This window comes from Sander vitreus, chromosome 5 (genome assembly GCF_031162955.1).
Source record: "Sander vitreus isolate 19-12246 chromosome 5, sanVit1, whole genome shotgun sequence".
Classification (NCBI taxonomy): Eukaryota; Metazoa; Chordata; class Actinopteri; order Perciformes; family Percidae; genus Sander; species Sander vitreus.
The window spans coordinates 3417580-3437491 of NC_135859.1; the positions used below are offsets into that span (position 1 = coordinate 3417580).

The 19912-nt window shown below is 40.5% G+C and overlaps 1 protein-coding gene across 2 annotated transcripts in view; it reads left to right on the plus strand.

The window, feature by feature from the left end:
* Positions 1-19912, plus strand: part of sema4c (sema domain, immunoglobulin domain (Ig), transmembrane domain (TM) and short cytoplasmic domain, (semaphorin) 4C) — a 110678-nt gene that overhangs the window by 73623 nt on the left and 17143 nt on the right. For both annotated transcript variants that reach the window (XM_078250063.1, XM_078250064.1), the window contains 6 exons: positions 2518-2672; positions 11506-11568; positions 13726-13824; positions 14281-14377; positions 15118-15237; positions 17806-17957. In XM_078250063.1, the coding sequence (XP_078106189.1) occupies positions 2518-2672; positions 11506-11568; positions 13726-13824; positions 14281-14377; positions 15118-15237; positions 17806-17957 (686 nt within the window). The remainder of the gene's footprint in view (positions 1-2517; positions 2673-11505; positions 11569-13725; positions 13825-14280; positions 14378-15117; positions 15238-17805; positions 17958-19912) is intronic.

Consider the following 19912-nt stretch of genomic DNA (forward strand, 5'->3'; position numbering starts at 1 on the left):
ACTTTTACTTTGAATACTTTAAGATCATTTTTCATATTTACATACTTTTACTTAAGTGACATTTTTCAATGCAGGACTACTTGTAACAGAGTATTTCTTCTGTGTCTTATTAGTACTTTTACAGAAGGATCTGAGTACTTCTTCCAACATTGGTAGCCATAAATGAAAAGAGAGGGAAGTTGGTCTGCTGAACTGGAGAACAGAACAAGCTAGTCACCATTTTGCTAGGACAAACTGTAAAGGGATAGTTTGGGTTTATTGAAGTGGGGTTGTATGAGGTACTTATCCTAGTCAGTGTATTATCTATAGTAGCCTAGATAGCGGTCAGCACGCCCCCAGTCTGGAGACGCAGGCAGGAGTCCCGACGCGAAACTAAGCATTGTACTGATGTGGATGGGGGCAGCAGCTAAATCTATTTTAGCCACCTAATAAAATCTATATCATTGTAATGGTACGTGCCCGGCGTCATTTCCACGCTTCCCTTTGATTGTCTAAGTGAGCAGCCAGGTAATGCATTCTGGTGGCATCACGGTGACTTTGGAGAAGCAGACCTCGAGTGACTGGCTCCTCATTTACATAAAGTTAAATCCAGGCTTCTTTATGCAAATCAGGGCATCCAGCTTGACTCTGCGCCTCTCGAAAACTCATAAAAAAATCTTTAAAACTGACTGTTGCTAAATCTGTTAAAGACAGATTCTGCAGCTGCGTAGCCTATTTCTCGCATTAAATGTTTTTAGAAACACATTTCTGTGAACTGTCTTCTTAAATAAGAGAAAGTTCCCAAACGAGCCGCCATGTAGGTCTTTTTTTAAATCCAGGAGCAGACAGCCAAGTGAAGCGTTCGTCCAATTAGGTGCAGCCATCGCGGCTATAGGAGGGTGGAGCCTGTTTCTTTTGCATGTCATTGGTCACTGAAGAGAAACTGATTACTGGTAGTGGAAAACCCACCAAGCCTCCAAATCTGGGAAGCGGGGCAATCCCTGCCATCAAAAAACGCCTACATGGACACGAACCATAAGTGCATGCTATATTTAGAGTCGCCGCTTTACCTTGCTGTGAGACAGCCCTTTCTGATGGGGAACTGAAGATGTTATCCATCTATGCTCTCTTCAAAGTCACCAGACTCCTTTGCTTAAACTGGGGGCGTGCCGACTGCTATACTGGAGGTCACACACCGACTATGGAAGTACCTCAGACAACCCCACTTAAAAAAAAAATCCAAATGATCCCTTTAAGGCTTAAACCTGCATTAATTGATTATTGTGTCCCCTTGGGGGCTGTGCAACAAGCTGTAAACACAACATTGTCAAATGTGTTAGCAGAAACATGCCTACTATATTTACACATCCAGCAAACACTGAGAAGCATTAGCATTTCCTTTAAGTAGTGTTTCTGGCCATCTGACAAATGTACATCCATTATTGACTCTCCTTTTAGCTCTGTTGTTTTTCTCTTGACCTCCTGAAGGAAATGTCTGGCTATATAGCTGCTAAATGCTATATTCATCAGCTAGCTGCTAAATGAAAAAAAATAGAGGGCAGTTAGTAATCTCCTGAATTGGAGAACAGAACAAGCTAGTAGCCATTTTGCTAGCAAAAACAACAGACACAGCCAGGAGTCCCAACAAGGAAGGTAAACCATGTACTGCTGTGGACGGGGGCAAACACTACTACTAGCTACTGCTACTACTAGCTAGTAGTAGTACTACTACTACTACTTCCTACTGTATTTACACATCCAGCAAACACTGAGAAACATTAGCATTTCCTTTAAATAGTGTTTCTGGCCATCTGACAAATGTACATCCATTATTGACTCTCCTTTTAGCTCTGTTGTTTTTCTCTACCACCTCCTGAGGGAAATATCTGGCTATGTTCTGCTAAATGCTATTCACCAGCTAGCTGCTAACTTTGTCTTTCAGCCATGGTGTCCCGGGCAGGTAGTGTTCAGTTAATTTATCATTGAAAGCAGCTAAAAGCTGCATCTTGAAAGGACGCTGATGAGAGCGTTTAGATGCTCTGTAGAGCTGAGGGGGGAACTCAAGTGTTTCAACTGGTGTGCTTGTCACTTTGAGCCACATCTTTCCCATTACATATAGTCTTTTTTAATTAAATTAAATTAATAAAACTAGGTAATGGGTTGCAGAAATGTGGACAGGCAGATGGAAGCTGAGATGGTGGAAGTCTTTGAGCAGATTTTGGCCAGAGGGTTAAAATGTGCAGGAGCGCTGTGAATCTGAAAGCGGCGACACACAGTTCTTAATGAAAAGCAAAGCTGTGAGTGAGATGCACCATGTACCGTCTGAGCAGAATGGATGACATCAAGCTATAGGTGGTGGAGTGGGTAGGCTCGCTGGTGTGAATAAGCTGAGGCATCGAGCAATTTCAACAAGTGAAGTGTGAAATGTTCTTCTCAGCTTTTATTCTGTCATCTGTCAACAGATCAGTTGAAAGGAAAGACGAGCTGTTTAGCAGATATCAGCAGTGCAATGATTCCTCTGTGTGTCTTGTTTTTCAGATGTGTTGGACAGCATGGCACGGTTCAGCGTTCAAGGAGTGTTCAACTACAGCATGCTGACTCTGTCCGACCATGAGAGGGTTTTGTACGTCGGAGCGCGGGAGGTGTTGTTCGCCCTGGACCCCAACGACATCAGCAAACAGCTACGGCCTCAGGTAACACACACAGAAACACTTCAACCCTCCTGGTATCCTCAAATGTATTTGTACTAACATGCTTTGTCCTTTGGGTAAATTTGACGGCAGCAATTTAAACATCCAGAAAATGATTGGAATGAAATCACCCAATTTTATGTCAGGTACTTCTGCATAGGTTCCACGCAGAGCTTTTCCCGTAGCCTACGTAAGTGGCCTGAAGTTTATACTTGTGCGTTGGTGTGTGCGTAGATCTCTGTAAGAGAATAGCAGGGCCGGCATGTGTCTAGAGTCATAGTGAGAGAAACAAAGTGTCTCCCTTGTTCTTTCTGACCACGGTGGGAAATCTGTAGCAGGAAAAGTTATCCCTCTCCTTGATTTCATGTTGTTTATGGAGAAGGAGAACCAGGAAATGAGCAAGGGGGAGATGCAGCGCTACCAAGCCACAGTCGAGCGACGTGCGTTGCCGCGATGTGTAGTTTCATTTTTCGAGAGGCTACGGCGTAGGGTCCGGCGTAGGGTCCGGCGTAGGGTCCGTTTATCCCGCCCCTCGGATTGAGCCCTGCCAATGGTGAGTTCCCAGACCCAACATCGTGATGTGGGTCTGGCTTGTCAGGCTATCTTTTTAGTGCTTTAAGGCCGCATTTTCCACCATTTAAGGTACTGGATTTTTACTAAAGCTCAATAGGATAGGAAAAGAAAATTGTATCCTCAACACTGCCTGACTACTTGTCACTGCAAACGCCCACACATTCTGAAAGGCTTTTGTAGAAATGTGAGAAATGAAAATGATAACACATTTAGAGAATTTAATATCACGGAGTTTGATGATGGACAGTTATGGAACAAAAAGCAGCATCTCCTTCACACAGCCTGGTTATTGAGCACTGCAGAGATAAACACACATTGCAGAGGCTTCATTTAAATATACCAAATTCAATTATAATATTAACTGGGAAATAATAATTGCGGGAAAGGTTCAGCTTGGTTATGCAGGAAAGAAAGAAAAAAAAATAGAGCATAATCTCTGCTTCTGCCACACTTCTCTGCTGCCTATTAACTTTCAGACCGACCTTATTTTATTCTTGACTCATTTTAGGACTCAAGGACATTTTTTGTGGCACACACAAAAAATGTTTCTCTAATAGTAGCATTATAAAGTCAACTGAGTCATTCTAGTTGTTGGGTCTTTAATTGGTCTGGCCTGTACTGCTTTTATTAAATCCCAGAGGCCATCAAGCTAATTTTCAAGCAATGCCTTAATACCTTTTCAAAATGTGACAAACAAATAATACAATGGATTGATTACTGCTATTAGCTAAGAGCCTTCCATGTCATGTCGTCTTTTCCAAAGCAGAAAACAGCCTAGCTTTTGGTTTGATCCACATGTACTTTTTGGAGTTTAATTAACCCTTCTGTTGTCCTCGGGTCAAATTTGACCCGTTTTTTTACAGTTTCTGTGGCAAAAATTTTTTTCTTTCAACCAAATTGCACAAATATGACACATATGGTTTCATAGAAAGGCTCTTTGAGTATAATTAATGATCAGTTCTCTACTTTCATTTAATTTGGGGTGTTTTATTCCAATAAGAGTCTGTGATTCTCTAAATACAGTATGTTCCTCTGATTTAAAATATTAGTCAAAATAATTGATCATTTCAGCTTTTTTTTAAGTAAAAAAAATAGGTATAATTTCATATAAATGAATTCCAAATTTGGTCATGAATTCCAAAAATAAGTGTACAACTAATAAGTTGGTGTTAGCGGTGGGGGAAAAAAGCTTACATTCCATTTTCATTATCTCACACTATTATGTATTAATGCATCACTATGTGTAGTGTTTCAGACTTATCTAACAGCCTTTGATTGAGTTTTGAAAAACAAGCTCTTATAACATAATGAGTCATTGTTAATCAGGAAAGGGATTTTTACATGATTAAGTTTTATACATCTTGGACTGAGTTCAGATGTTTTTTCTGACGAGTTATTACTTTATTTGGAAGTTATTTATGTTATCTGTTGCTAAAAGCCTCCAACGGTAATAGCGTGAGTGAGCTGCCAGATATTAAGATCGCAATATGCGCGGCAATTGGCTCCAATATTTCACTTCTGTCAGCACAGGCACTCTCACGCACGCACACATTCGCACATACACTTTCACGGGCTTTGGCACTGTTCCTTTATGATGCACTTATTCAATCATGGTTTTTATTTTTTTATTTTTTTGTCCTTGTTTTAATTTGTGCGTCTTGTTTTTCTGTGAAGCACTCTGGGGAAAACCTGTTTGTCTTAAAGTGCTCTATAAATACCCTGCACCTGACCTGATATGCACACACTCACACACACACTCGGAGAGATGCTAAAGCCTCGGAGACTCAATCAGGTTTTTTGCTTTGCTCCCTCAATAATTGGTCCATATTGCAATCAATACAATTACAGCAGTCCAATGAAGGTGCAGTGAGCAGCCCACAGCGGTTTGGGAATTTGTATCTGATTTAGCGCCGTAATGAGCAGTTATTAGATGCACACACACATAGGCTACACACACACACACACACAGAGACACACACACACACACTGACACATGCAGCACAGGCTGTTTGAGTGAGGGTTATGAGTCTTACAGTAATGATAAGCCCACCTGGTGTCAGCCCCCAGTGTGCGATGTAGAGGGAAGGACCCAGACCAAATGACAGCGCGAGCACGAGGGAATAGTCCATCCCCTCTGTCACCATCTGCCCATCTCTCCCTCACCCCTCCTCACCCCTCCTTCCTTCCTTCCTTCAACTGCTACTCTTTCATTTCTTTGCTGTCTTCCTTCATTACTTTCATGTCTGTCTTTCTGCCCTGAATATTTTCTAGGAAGGGTTTTGTGACTTTCTCTGAGACACGCAGCTCCCTTTCGTGTCTGAAGTGCTTCCTCCGACGTTATTTAGTTATGTTCTTTCCCCATGGTGATTGTATTTTAACATTTCATTTTTTATTTTTGTTCACTTATCCCGTTGTGTTACCTCAGACACCGCTGATACAATCTGGACTGAATTTGCTGCAGTAATGCGCTGTTTCAATTCAATTTCATTTATAGTATCAAATCATAACAAGAGTTATCTCAGGACACTTTACAGATAGAGTAGGTCTAGACCACACTCTATAATTTACAAAGACCCAACAATTCCAGTAATTCCCCCGAGAGCAAGCATTTAGTGTGACAGTGGCGAGGAAAAAGTCCCAAGTGTCCATGTAATAGCACTGAGGTCTTTCCCAAAATAAAGGTTTCCGCTCATCAGTTGAGACCTTTTCAATGACTATGACAGAAAGAGAGACGGAGCAGGGACCCCCTACTACTGTACATTAAATTGCAAATTAAACTGGGCCTACAATAACATGAAGGGCGGCCTAAAGCCTTTACACATACCTTTTTTATGGTGCATACAATACTAAGCTTTAAAAATAAAAGTTGTTGACATATTGATATATTTATATTAATGTGGCACATTAAATCCTTAAGAGTGTGAATTAAGAGTGAATTTCGTCATTAGATAATAAAGTAGACAGTGACTAATAAGAATCCCTTGGGAACAAATTAGAAGTAACAATGAAGTGCTGGTGTTGCAATGCCTTATTTTATCTCGTCTTTCTTTAGAAACTAGTGCATTAGTTAACGGCACAGATCCTACAGGTAATATTTCACAGCCACTAATTCTAATTTTTAATTCAGTTATTAAATCTTAACCATTCCAACTCCATCATCTCTACAGTGAGAATGGACCTTTTTCACAGCAGACATTTTGACTTGTCATAGTAGGAAAAGCACAGCTGAAATTGATAACCTTAACAATGGCTCAATTCCATCAAGTGTCCCAGTGAGCTATTTCAGTGAGTCAGCATGAACAATACCAGGGCCTCTCCTAAGTGGAATGCAGCCATCAGTAATGGTTTTGAATACACCTGTACTGTTCCTACTATGACATGTCAACATGTCTGCCAAAAGGTCTATTGAATGTGGGCATTCAGTGGACAACTCACCATTGGCAGGGCTCAATCCGAGGGGCGGGATAAACGGTTGTCTTTCAAATTCCCTCTGCACGCAATAGGATAGCTCTACAACCAACCAGAGCAACGCTAGCTGATAGATTAAACTTTTGCTGTATCCGGTCGGCAAACCTCCGAACACATCTTCCTTTTTTAAGAATGACTTCAGTGTCGTTCTTTGTTCTTTTCTCAAAGAAAAGCTGAACTCCAAGTCTTCCAGAGTCGCGGCCAAAGCCGATTCGAAAGACCGCTGTTAGCCAGCGGCAGCAGCCATCTTCCTGGAACCGTCGCAACTCTGCCGTCATTATGTTAAGCCCGCCCACCGACTCTTCACATGATGTGATTGGCCTGACTAGAGTTTGGTTTTTCCAGCTCGCAAGCCAACGGAGAGTTGTTAGACTGACCCTGGCTGCGGATTACATGCTGCCGCTAGGGTGTGTCTAGATTTCTAAGCTATAGTAAAATATTATTACATTTAAAAGCCACTATTATTAAAAGTCAGTATTCTAAGTCTGTTTTTTAAAAGCGCAGTTTATCTACCAGTACAGTATATGGCAATACACCCATTGTTTGATTGCTGCTGGTTTAAACCCAGTCAAGTAAATCCGAGTTTAATACAGAGTTTTCAGCAGCTCTCCATCTCTAATGACCAGTGTAATTATTTCTAATGGTGTGGAAAGCTCTTAGTAAACACACTTGATATTTTGGGCCTCTGTCCACGGAGCAAAGTTCAGCCATGTGTCACACAGCCAATCAAAAAGAGCAGCTACTGTAAATAGCACTAAATATCAAACGTCAACGGTGAAGGGAAGTAAGGACGTATAAAGTGTGAAAGAATGTAGGGCTGCTCGGTTATGGACAAACTCATAATCACAATTATTTTGGTCAGTACTGAATCACGATTATTTAACACGATTCCTCATTGACTTTTGGAAAGATGTTGCAATTCTTGAACTTAAAAAAAACAGTGAAGCAGTTAAGCAAATCAACAGTAACAACACCTTGAACTGTGAAAATGTCCCTTACGTTATTCTTTTTCAGCTTTTGGGGTCCCTTCCTTCAGCGGTACAGTCCAAACTGAGAAATCTTGGTGTTATATTTGATCATAACATGTATTTTGATCAACATATCAAATCACTGGCCCGCACATGTTTCTTACAGTTAAGAAACATTGCCAAACTTAGAGCTGTTGTTTCCCATTCTGAGCTTGAGATGATCATTCATGGTTTTATATCATGCATTGATTTCTGCAACTCCATTTTCACCTGTCTCAGCAAGTCGTCCCAGGACCGTCTACAACTGGTCCAGAACTCTGCTGCAAGGCTGTTGACCAGGTCCAGCAGGATGTCGCACATCACTGTGTTGAAATTATTAATTCCATGGATGCATCGCAACGCGGATGTGGATGATTCTGCAGTGACAGACAATAATTGATTATTGCCTACTGATATTGCCTGTTGATTTTCAGTTTGCTGCTTTTTCTGTTTTTGCCTTTTGTCTGTTGTCTTGTGTGTTCAGACTCCAATACATTCAGGAAGTGTCTTTTTAAGAGCAGATGCAACGGAAATGGTTGATGAAAACCATGTGTAGCAATATATAATGATTTGAGGAGGTGGTGCATCGTGATGCATCAGGATATCGAATCGTTGACAGGATAATCGTAATCAAATTGAATCATGAGGCCAGTGAAGATTCACACCCTACTCATTACATACTTCTGATCAAGTTCAGGATCCTATTTAAAGTTCTTGTTCTGACTTATAAAGCTTTGCATGGTCAGACACCTGTTTATATCTCTGACCTGCTCCATCCGTACACTACTAACAGGTCCCTCAGGTCTTCTAACCAGGGACTACTGGTGGTCCCACGCACTCGCTTAAAAACTAAAGGTGACCGTTCCTTTGGTGGAACGCCCTTCCTGTTGTCTTACGTTCTGCAGTCTCTGTTGAAGCTTTTAAAAAGCAGCTGAAGACACACTTGTTTAAATTCATGTTTGTAACTTTGGGTTTTAATCTTTTAAATGATTTTCATTGGTCTTTCAATTATTTTTTTCCCCTTGCTTATTTTCTGTTGGATCTTATTGTATTTTTACAAATGTTTATCATGTGTGACTTTGTGTCTGTAAAAGGTGCTATATCAAATAAACGTATTATTACTAATAAACTTATTTTCCAATCGAACCCGTTCCATTCCATCCCATTCCACTGCATTTTTTTCATTCTGAAAACAAGACAAAAAAAGAGTCTACTTGCAAGCATAATGTGCAAAATAATTGTTTTTCTGGTTTACATTGTTCTTGTGATCGTTATAGCTAAAATCATAATTGCGATTAAAATTCAATTGAATTGCTCGGCCCTAAAAGAATGTGCATATTTGTTTTTGGTTGGCAGTAACCCGTTGTTTGATTGCTGTTGGTTTAAACCCAGTCAAGGAAATCCGAGTTTAATACTTTAATACTCAGCTGTACGTGTGTCAGCAGAATTGTACCTTTTGGAGGACAAAAGCTTATCAGAGGAGTAGTACTTTCCACAGGTGCATTATGGTACACTGTCTTTGATCCTTAGACAATGGTAAAATCATTAGGGAATTTTGCTGCACAAAGGATCTCACTGTTTCACTGTCACTGCCTGCCACTAACAGCATGTTTGATGGGGCCAACTTAAAAGCACGGCTGTCGGGGATCGAGGAATATTTTAACTGACTTCACTGTTCAACTTTTGGTTCAAGGTGAACTAGCATACTTTGTACTCCAATCTTTCAAAAACCACTTTGTATCTATTTGATGGATCGAAACAATGCGCTTGCTGTCATTAGGGACCATTTTGTGTGGTTGTTGCTATAGTTACAGCAGCGAGCAAAATGGAATTTTTTTTTGCCATGGTGTCTCTCTGAACCTATTAGAAAGAAATGAGATGATGTCATTTTCACGCATTTTCTGTGCATTCTTTTTTTAGAGGCTATGGCAATGAATGAAGATGATATATTGATACATTCTTGCGAGATGTATTATTTATGGGCCAAAGGCAGACAGAAACGTTCCTGTAGACATGTTGCTCACATCACATCAGGGTTCCCACGGTCATGGAAAAAAAAAAAAAAAATTTCATTTGAACTATAAATCGAGGACCCTCTGTGTGTGATTGAGTGTGTCGGTTCTCTCTCTCTCTCTCTCTCTCTTAACTGTTAATCCAATTTACGGATGTATTGCTGGGTACCCAATGAACTTAATTGGCGTTTGGAATTTGGAGCAGTTTGGACAGCGTTTAACATTAATAAATATGAATGAAACTAAGCGGCCGCGCAATGAAGGTTGAGGACGCTGGCGTAACGCTGGCTTCACTTCCTCCGTGTCTACTCTTCACAATAAAAGCCCCGCTTAAATTCACTCAGAGCGTTTCGCTAAGAGGAAACTCAATAAAATTGCCAACAGCAGACATCAAACAAAAGTTGCTGTGAGCAGTAAATTTGTATTTTTTGTGAGTAAAGTCTGAGTCTCGTAACCAGTAACATTTCTCTGTCAGGCAAGTGTAGTAGTACAATGTTTTCCACTGAAGTTGAAGTACTGAGTTAGTCAGTAGTATACAGTTGGGTTGCTTTGGGGGTCTTCTGTAAGTAATTTTGGGGTACAGTGGTTCTGGAGAAAGCTACAAGCATGCAATGCCACAGGCCAAGCAATCGGCCCGTTCCAAACAGGCACATTTTGAACAGGCACTGCACTAGTTAGTAAAATCCTCGAAAGTTTTGGAAAAGTCGTGGAATTTTGTTGTGTTTAACAAAATGAATTGTTACAGTAATCTTCAGGGCATAACCATTTAACATAGCTTATTTTTTTCTGTAGCTGTTGACGTAACGTAGCTCTAATATGCGTCGGTGTGTGACTTCATTTTTCTAACCCTCCATGTTTGCCAGCTAGCTGTATTACGTTAGATACAGTTTGAATCTGATATGTTTGAATGACACAGGGCAAGTATGCATTTAATATTTCATGGCTCTCTAATGACGATGCAATTTGTATCTGTCATTAGAGAGCCATGAAGTAGTATGTAGTATGTAGGCTGCATACTTGTTTTTCAGACTTGCATCCAGAGTTTATAATCAAAGACATTAAAAAATATGTACATAACTAACTGTTGCAGCTGTAAGAAGTCCAAAAAAGTGCTGCCGTGAGGGACTAAACACTGAGAGATGAAAAACACACCGTGACGCGCTGAAGATTGAGTTTCAGTGATTTATTCCCCCACACGTAAAATACAACTAGTAGGCCTAGGCAGTTACCAAATGTAAAGTTACCTTGTGAATTGAATAAGTGCGTGAGTGCGGCGGTCAACAGTAAGTCTTCGCTCCCAGGCTCACCCCCTCTCTGCCAATGCCCAAAAACCAGGAACAGGTGAAGCAAACAAATATAATGTTATCACGCCCACCACCTACAATGTCAGTGCATAAGGTGTGGCTGCTACACTACACAACTGTTTTAAATTGCTAAAAGTTGCTGTTTATTTTTATATAATAATTAAAGCTATAGTGCGTAGTTTCTGCCGCCCCCCATGAGGAGTTCTAAGTAATGACAAAACTGTCGGCGCGTCCACATGATACAAGCCTTCAGTGACAGTGCTTGAATGATGACGTTCATTAATATCAAAAGGTTACGCACTAAAGCTGTAACATTTGGAGTAAAGTACTATACAGTTCTGTTTGGGTTCTGCGTTGTGATTGCTCATGGAAACTTTATTTTGGGTCTGTAATGAATCATGGGAAAGTTTTGAAATTTTGTCCATGACAATGTGTGGGACCCTGTCACCATCTGTGTCTTTCTTTTCTCCAGATTGACTGGCTGGCTCCGCAGGATAAGAAGAGAGAGTGTGTTGCCAAGGGGAAGAACAACCAGGTAACATGGAAATTAGCTGACAGTGTTAGAGGCGTCGGGGTTACCTGCATTGCTCCAGGGCACCGTGGCAGTAGTTTTTTTTTTAAGACATTGGTTTATGAGAGCGACATTACTCACTTCACTTTGCTCAATTACATTTTGTCAAGTCAGTCTGGGGTTTCCCACTGGAAACCTTCCAGTCATTACATTAGCACACAGGGGAAGTGCATCTTCCAGACAGGGTTAGGTTTTAAGTGTTCTAAGATAAGCTCGATTTTATTGTCCCAAAGGAAATTTTTCTTGGACAAACAAACCATATCTGCTGTTTAAAAAAAAATTGTCTTGAGTGACAAAAAGTCCTGTTTCAGAGAGAATCTAATATGTGATAAAGACTGATGCTGAGGCTTCGTATTTAACAGACGGCAGACATGAGAGTGGAATCAATCTTCTCATCTAACTCTCAGCAGGACACAATTCCTTTAATTTATGCATGGGCTTCTTATAATGATGTTCCACATTCAGAGAAGCATTCTTCAATCAGTTTTTTTGGAAGAAATCTCATAATGAAGTTCCACTTTTTCCAAATGTTTGATGATACTAACTCATACCTTGTCCATGCGTATGAGCCTCTAGTTCTTAACCATCACTTGTGGCACATTTGTAAACACAGATAATGAACTGGCCCCAGCTTTGCACTTTAATCTCAGCAAGAGCTTCTTACTGCTTAGACTGCAAAATGTACATTTGCAGGGAGCCTTGTTTAATATTTTATAGAAACGCAGCCCTTTTGGAAATGGAGCTAAAACTTCTCGTATTGCAGTAATCTTTGATGTGGTTTCAAAACAGAATAGTTCACTGGAGTGCAGTGGTAGCAACACTACTTTCATTCTAATTGACTCCAAGAAAGAAAGAAAAACATGTTGAGAAATGAGTATAACAGGAGCTTTAAAAATACTCCAGTGTTTTTAAAAGTTATTAAAACTTAACATGTAATTGGTCATTTCACTGTTTGGGTGTGTAGCTCTTAAAATGATGGCCTGTGATCAGGATAGTTGTATGGAACATTAAGTCAAACATGCCGGCAAAAGTACATTTATTCTGCACAGCTACTTCAGTCCTGTGACTAACATAGCTGTGAATGCTTACGGTAAAACATATGGTTACATATACAACAGAAATTGACTTAGTATGCAAGAATAACCATATGGTGTTTACACTGCCCGTCGTTATACTTAATGATCTGTCTTTTCATGTAATGTTGTAGTTGCGGGTCTGAAAGAAGCCCGTCTGCCACACACATCTCACATGATTATCCTCACTGATTGCTGGAACTGTAAAAATGAAGGAAAAAAAATCATAATGCGCCTATTACATCTGTGAGATACAGATATTGTTTTGCTGCTGGAAAAGCAACATCAAGTGGATGCACTGAATTATTCATTCCTCTCGGATCATGTGTGAGCATCTGTTTCCAATTCCATTCAAAGAGCTTTATTGTTCATCACAGCACAGACATTAAAGGGCACTACCCATAAAACTGTGCATATATTACACTGTTAATTGCACACATATCTTTTGAATGGAAACAATCTGTCGCTTTTCTGTTCAGTTTAAATGTTACTTAGATAATGTGGTTACATCACTACATCATCTATTAAGTGATGTCCTCAATATAATATGCAAGTGATGTCCTTGTAAAACTTTGTTTAAATGGATTTACATCAAACACAAAAGAAATGAAAGTGGAATGTTTTTCTCGGAGGCTGCCCGTGTTCAGTGTCCTCAATTTTTCTACACCAAGAACATGGCACAGCCAAAAGATCCGTTCAATCGCTGAGTGGCCAACAGATTTCACACATTTTTAATGAAATGATAGTACTGCATCAGCAAACGTGATCTCGTCCCCAAGGTTAATGAGGCATTGCAGGCTAAAATTGATTTAAAAGAACTGAAGTTGAAGCATTAGACAAAAGCTACATTTTAGAGGTGTGTGTGTGTGTGTGTGTGTGTGTGTGTGTGTGTGTGTGTGTGTGTGTGTGTGTGTGTGTGTGTGTGTGTGTGTGTGTGTGTATACCAAGAGTCTTCATGGTGGATGGGCTTAACAGATGATACAACAGCACTGACTACCACTTTACAAAGACAACAGCATTCTAACAATTGCTCCTGTCGCCTTCACAGACCGAGTGCTTCAACTACATCCGTTTCCTGCAGAGCTACAACCACACACACCTCTACACCTGCGGCACTTACGCCTTCCAGCCCAAATGCACCTACGTGGTAAGTATGCCAATGTGTGTGTGTGTGTGTGTGTGTGTGTGTGTGTGTGTGTGTGTGTGTGTGTGTGTGTGTGTGTGGGAGTTTCCCTAGATAGTATTATTGCGAGCCGGTGCTGACCCTGACAGGTGTCAGCTCGAGATGTCAGACTTCTGACCTCAGGCTACGACCACTGTGTGATAAAATCAAAATAAATGCAATGGAACACAGTATCCCAACCTGGATTAGCTGAATGTGTGAATACTATTGTTTGTGTGTGTGTGTGTGTGTGTGTGTGTGTGTGTGTGTGTGTGTGTGTGTGTGTGTGTGTGTGTGTGTGTGTGACACTAATGCGATTGGACAACATGCTGAGGGGTGAAGCTATGGTCCTTGTAACGGACAGACAGAGCTCTGTCATGTGGTTCCATGATACACACTGAGCACAAAAATGTGTGTGTGTGTGTGTGTGTGTGTTTACAGAACGCAGACTATTTTACCCTCAACGCTGCAGCCCTGGAAGATGGAAAGGGTAAATGTCCATATGACCCAGCCAAGGGGCATACTGGCCTGATAGTGGGTGAGTAAAAATGTGTGTGTGTGTGTGTGTGTGTGTGTGTGTGTGTGTGTGTGTGTGTGTGTGTGTGTGTGTGTGTGTGTGTGAGCACATACTGTACTTAGCTTTATGTAAATGCATGCATGTACTCCATTTACAGACAAGCCTTTTATAAAATAAGAAAAAAACCTTTTATAATACAAGAAAATACAAGTTGTGTAATACAACTTAAATCTAATATATAATATAATAATAAACACTTAAATGCAAGTGTTTTTGAATGGCTGTAACGATCATTTAAGGGTCATGTTAAACCAAAACTGCATGTTAGTCCTCCATTCTTTGATGAAATGCATTCATCAAAGAATGCAGGAGTCTTGTTTTCTCTCAGACCACTTGAATTACAATGTGCTGAAAGATTATTATGGAATATTTGCCCAACGATGCCAAAAATAAAGTGCCTACCACAGCTTTAAGTGAACAGCACCATGTGTTTACAGCTCTAACAGAAGCATAACATATCCATCAATTCTCCACAAACTTCCCATCTGTTGTGTAGCCATACGATACTGCACTGAGAGTCCCGAGGAATCCAATTCAACTGTGCATGCTGCATTCATTTCATTGTGAACAACATCTCTGAACCAATAGGCTCCCATTCTCTGTTCTTTTTTATGTTTCTCCCCACTGAACCTTCTCTCAGGCCTGTACAATTATGGCTGAAAAACAGAATTAAACTAAAAGCTTGCATTTTGTTGGTACAGATAAGGAGCTGTACTCCGCAACGCTCAACAACTTCCTGGGTACAGAGCCAGTCATTCTGAGGAACCTGGGCCAACAGCACTACAGCATGAAGAGTGAATACTTGCCTGCCTGGCTCAATGGTAAGTGAAAAGAGGACATTTGAAAGACAAAGAGAAAGAAGTGGTCAGCCTGCCAACTGAAAGAGAGAGGCAAGGAGGGAAGAAAGGGAGGGAAGAAAAGGGGAAGGAATGGATATATGTCAATCAATATATAATATAATATATATATATATATATATATATATATATATATATATATATATATATACTATATTGTTGCGTTTTTACAATTTCTTTTAATACTAATGTTTTTATTTGACCAGTTCTTATTTATTTCTTCTACAATTGTTTTTCTGCTTAGCCCCAACCCCCTTACTGTTGCTACATCTGCCAAAGCTTTATTCTAACATGGATTTATGATAACAATGGCACATTTACTACTCAAAACTCCTAGTTTTTGAAACAATGGGTCATCGATCTCACACAGAAGTAAACTACAGCAGGCTGTTCATTTCCAGCTGATTTTTTTCCCAGCTAAAATTATGTTGTTACCAGCTCTAATGAGTTGTTCGAAAACTGTCTCCAGCTGACTTTAATCTTTTCAGATGGGTCGTGTTCAAACGAATGTAAAAGGGTCTTAAATGTACACTTATTAACTACATACATGCTATAAAAGACTGAGGCTAATAGCTGCATGTCCCAGGCAAAACGTCGGTATCCTCACCAGTTAATGGTGCATGTAGAAGACATGGAAATAAAGGACAGCAGTGTTCTCGTATTGCGGCTAATTAGCCCTAGTATAATACATTATTATAAGTAGAAAATGAATTAAAATGTTATTTGGTTCTAATTTAACCTTGTCTGGATGCTAACTATAGAAAAACATTCTTGGAAAAGCAACACAGAGGGTAAATCCCTGCCTTCATCTTTGTGTTTTCAATCAATACGTTAACTTGGCAAATGTAAAGCTATCTCGGTAGCTGATGATATGCTAGTTACTACTAGCTACACTGTTTGTGCTAGCTAGTAGTAGTGTTTGTATGCTAGCTTACAACTAGCATGCTACTGTAGGTAGTAGTAAGCTAGTTGCCAGACATGCTAACGTTTGTAGCTTACATAAAGCACAGAAACAAACTGTTTAATGCATTTCTTACACTGTTACTTTTAGTGCGTGCGTGTGTGCATGCGTGCGTGCGTGCGTGTGTGCATGCATGCGTGCGTGCATGCTTGCGTGCGTGCATGCTTGCGTGCCACGTGTTGGTTTTGGAAAGGAAGACAACACCTGCCACACTAAAGTACAAGTATCTGTGCCTACCATGGTGCCTACTGTAATTACAGTGTGCTGGGGAGCAAGCTGTGAATCATACACTTGTATTTTCAAATGATGTTCAAAACAAAAATTGAAATGTATGGAAAAATATCCATATCTGTATAGAATTAAACTAAAATATTCTGCATCAGTCCAGGTTTAAGTTTCTATCCGAGACAATGCGACACCGACAAATTAAATATGTATTCAAATAAAATGAATCGCGTTAGAGGTTGATAACGCCGGCTTCTTTTTAACAGAGTTTCATAAAAAAAAAGTAAGAGGCAGAAACATGCACAAGAACAAGAGAATAAAGAAATGAGTTGCAGGAAATGAATTGCAGGACTCGGATCGTTATCTTTCAGGGGGACGAGGTGGGGAAAGGAGTGAGCTACTTGGAGAGAAATGAAGGGGAGAGAAGAGGATGAATTCACAGCAGGAAAAATGGCTGATGAATGAACAGACATTAGGATTGGCGATGAGAAGATAGAGGGAGAAGGTGAGGGGACTGGAGAATGGAGGGGGAGGAAGGAGGAACATACAGATGAGGCTGAGGTTTGTGTCCGTTTATTAAACATGCTGATACAGAGCTTTTATTAAAAACCAGACCCAGACCAATTAAGCTAGCCTCACCTCAATTTAAGCAGCTTCTAATCGGTCTAAAAGCATTTAATTAGCCTGAGTTTCAGTGGAGAGTTGTAGTGCCTCATGACGGCTTAAAATACTGCTTCACAGGCTTTTATACTAAAATAGCAGTTCGTCTGGGAAAACATTGTAACCTTGTAATACTGTAAAAAACAAAACCCAAAAAACTTTTGCATTAAGATGGTTGAATTTGAAGCCACCTGCAGCTGGAGTCCAAAAAATGTCTTTCTGCCTTTTAAAAAAACATATCCTTCAAAACCTATTGATGGCTGAATATATTATAGAGAGAATCTGAGCAAAACAGAAAGGACGGGAGGAAGTGAGAAACACAAAATGGGCTGCTAAAAGGGGGCGCTAGGCAGACGGAGAGCGAGAAATGACTGGAGGAGAGATGAGGGGAAGGAGAGAGTGATGATAGAAAATAGACAGAGGTGAGAAGGTGCGGCAGGGAATGAGATGGAGGTGTCAAGCGTGTGTGGGTGTGTGTGTGTGTGTGTGTGTGTGTGTGTGTGTGTTTGTGTGTGTGTGCGTGTGATTCAGTCCAAATGCACCTCCACATTTTATTTAGTTGTGATGTATGTCTTTCTGATACCACTCCTCTCTCTGTGTGTGTGTGTGTGTGTGTGTGTGTGTGTGTGTGTGTGTGTGTGTGTGTGTGTGTGTGTGTGCGTGTGTGCGTGCGTGCGTGCGTGCAGAACCAGACTTTGTGGGTTCAGCCCTCGTGAGGGAGAGCAGTGGCACTAAAGAGGGGGACGACGACAAGATCTACTTCTTTTTCAGCGAGCGAGCGTTGGAGCTGGACTGTGACACGGAGCTCACCGTGGCCAGAGTGGCCCGGGTCTGCAAGGTAACACAGATCAGAACAGATTCAATTAGGAATCTCCTAAAACTGCCTTCTTCTCACTCTGTGTGTGGTGTGTCTGTGGACATTTAATGACAAAACCGAGGGAAAAGCACAAACTAATTCAAACAGTAATAAATCTGCATGTGACTATTTAAGAATGCACGATGGACATTTGTAAGCCCAAAACAAGTTTTGACTTTAAAAACAGTTTCATGCACGTTTGGCTAGAAATCAGATGTTTTCTGTTTTCTCCAGCTGTTTTGGCAGATGTTTCTGTGCACTTAATAATGTGAGACGGCACTTACGAACTTTTTTTACTCAACAGGAGATGCCCATATAAGGAGGCAACTGGTATAGTTGTTTTACAGCTATTAAATGTTCAATGTGCTATATTAAATGTTCAGTAGGTAACTTTTATAAAAGGTGTAACTTTTTGTCATATTTGCTCAAACTGTCACTACATCCTGACAGTAGTACATGAGACAGATCATCTGTAAATAAAAATCACGTTCCTCTGCCTCCTCCTAGCACTCCTAACGGCATTTGCAAGATCACCAAGCACATTTGAATTAAACTCTACTGTTCCCTCCATCTACCATGGCCTATGCAGCGCCAGGTTGAACATGATAGAAACGTGATTTCTCTACAAGTTCTGCATCAAACATGATCTGATGAATGCAGAAACTACGAAAACAGCACACAGAAAATAGGTGTCCTGTGCTTTCATTGTCCCACCCTGAATGTCAGCTACACACCAGTCTACTAACATTGTGTTACAGTACGTGAGGACAATGAAATACGCATAGAGCTATTTGGTAATTAATGCATCCTTTTGCTTAATTAAAGGACAATTCTGGCACAAAATGAACCAAGGGGTTAATAACGTATGTGTACCGAGTCGATTGTTCTCTGGGATATGTTTTCATGCTAATCGGAATTAGCATCTGAATGTGTCTCTAGCTTGAAACAAGCTACCGCAAACCGGTGTTTAGCTGCTAACGCTAGCTTTCGGGGCAGAGGGTAAATCTCTATTTCTACACCACTAACAAGGCTCAAAATATCACCACACTTCCACGGTAGCATAATGAGGGTCCCTACATGTAAACCGAAGCATTGAGAACTTTGTAAGCGTACAGACAGTTTATTAAAAAGATAGATTATAAAGACAGTAGCGTTCATGATTACATGCGGGCGCCACGCCGTGCAACCAGTAACATAGCTCAAACACAGCGTTCATACAAAGTTCTCAATGCTTCCATTTACATATAGGGACCCGCATTAGTTTTGAAGTGTGGTGCTATTTTGAGCCTTGTTAGTGGTATCAGAATCAGAATCAGAAAAGCTTTATTGCCAAGTACGTTTTTTACACATACAAGGAATTTGTTTGCTGTAAAATAGCGATTTACCCTGTGCCCCGAAAGCTAGCCTTAGCAGCTAATCACCAGTTTGCGGTAGCTTGTTTCAAGCTAGAGACACATTCGATTAGCATGAAAACATATCACAGAGAATGGTCGACTCTGTACACATATGTTATTAACCCCTAGGCTCATTTTGCGCCGGAGTTATCCTTAAACAGCCTCATTAGGATAATCGATTAGGTTTGATATACCACATGGATTATGGCCAGACATCAGAGTGGGCTTCTAGTTGTGAGAAGAGTCTATCTGTGAGACTTTAGATAGCAGCTCTTTTTATTTTGTATAACTTCAGTGACCTTTTAGTTGACGCAGCACAGGGTTTTAGTGTCATGCTACAGTTACTCACGCAGACACATCACGTCAGTAACCTTTAAACTGAGAAAAATAGAGACAGATTGGTAACAGTCGTCGGAGATGTGTGCAGTTAAGTGTACAATATATGCACTGTTTTATGGCAAGTGTACTTTAATGTCTGCGCTGCGATGAACAATAAAGCTCTTTGAATGAAATTAGAAACAGATGCTCACACATGGTGTGTAC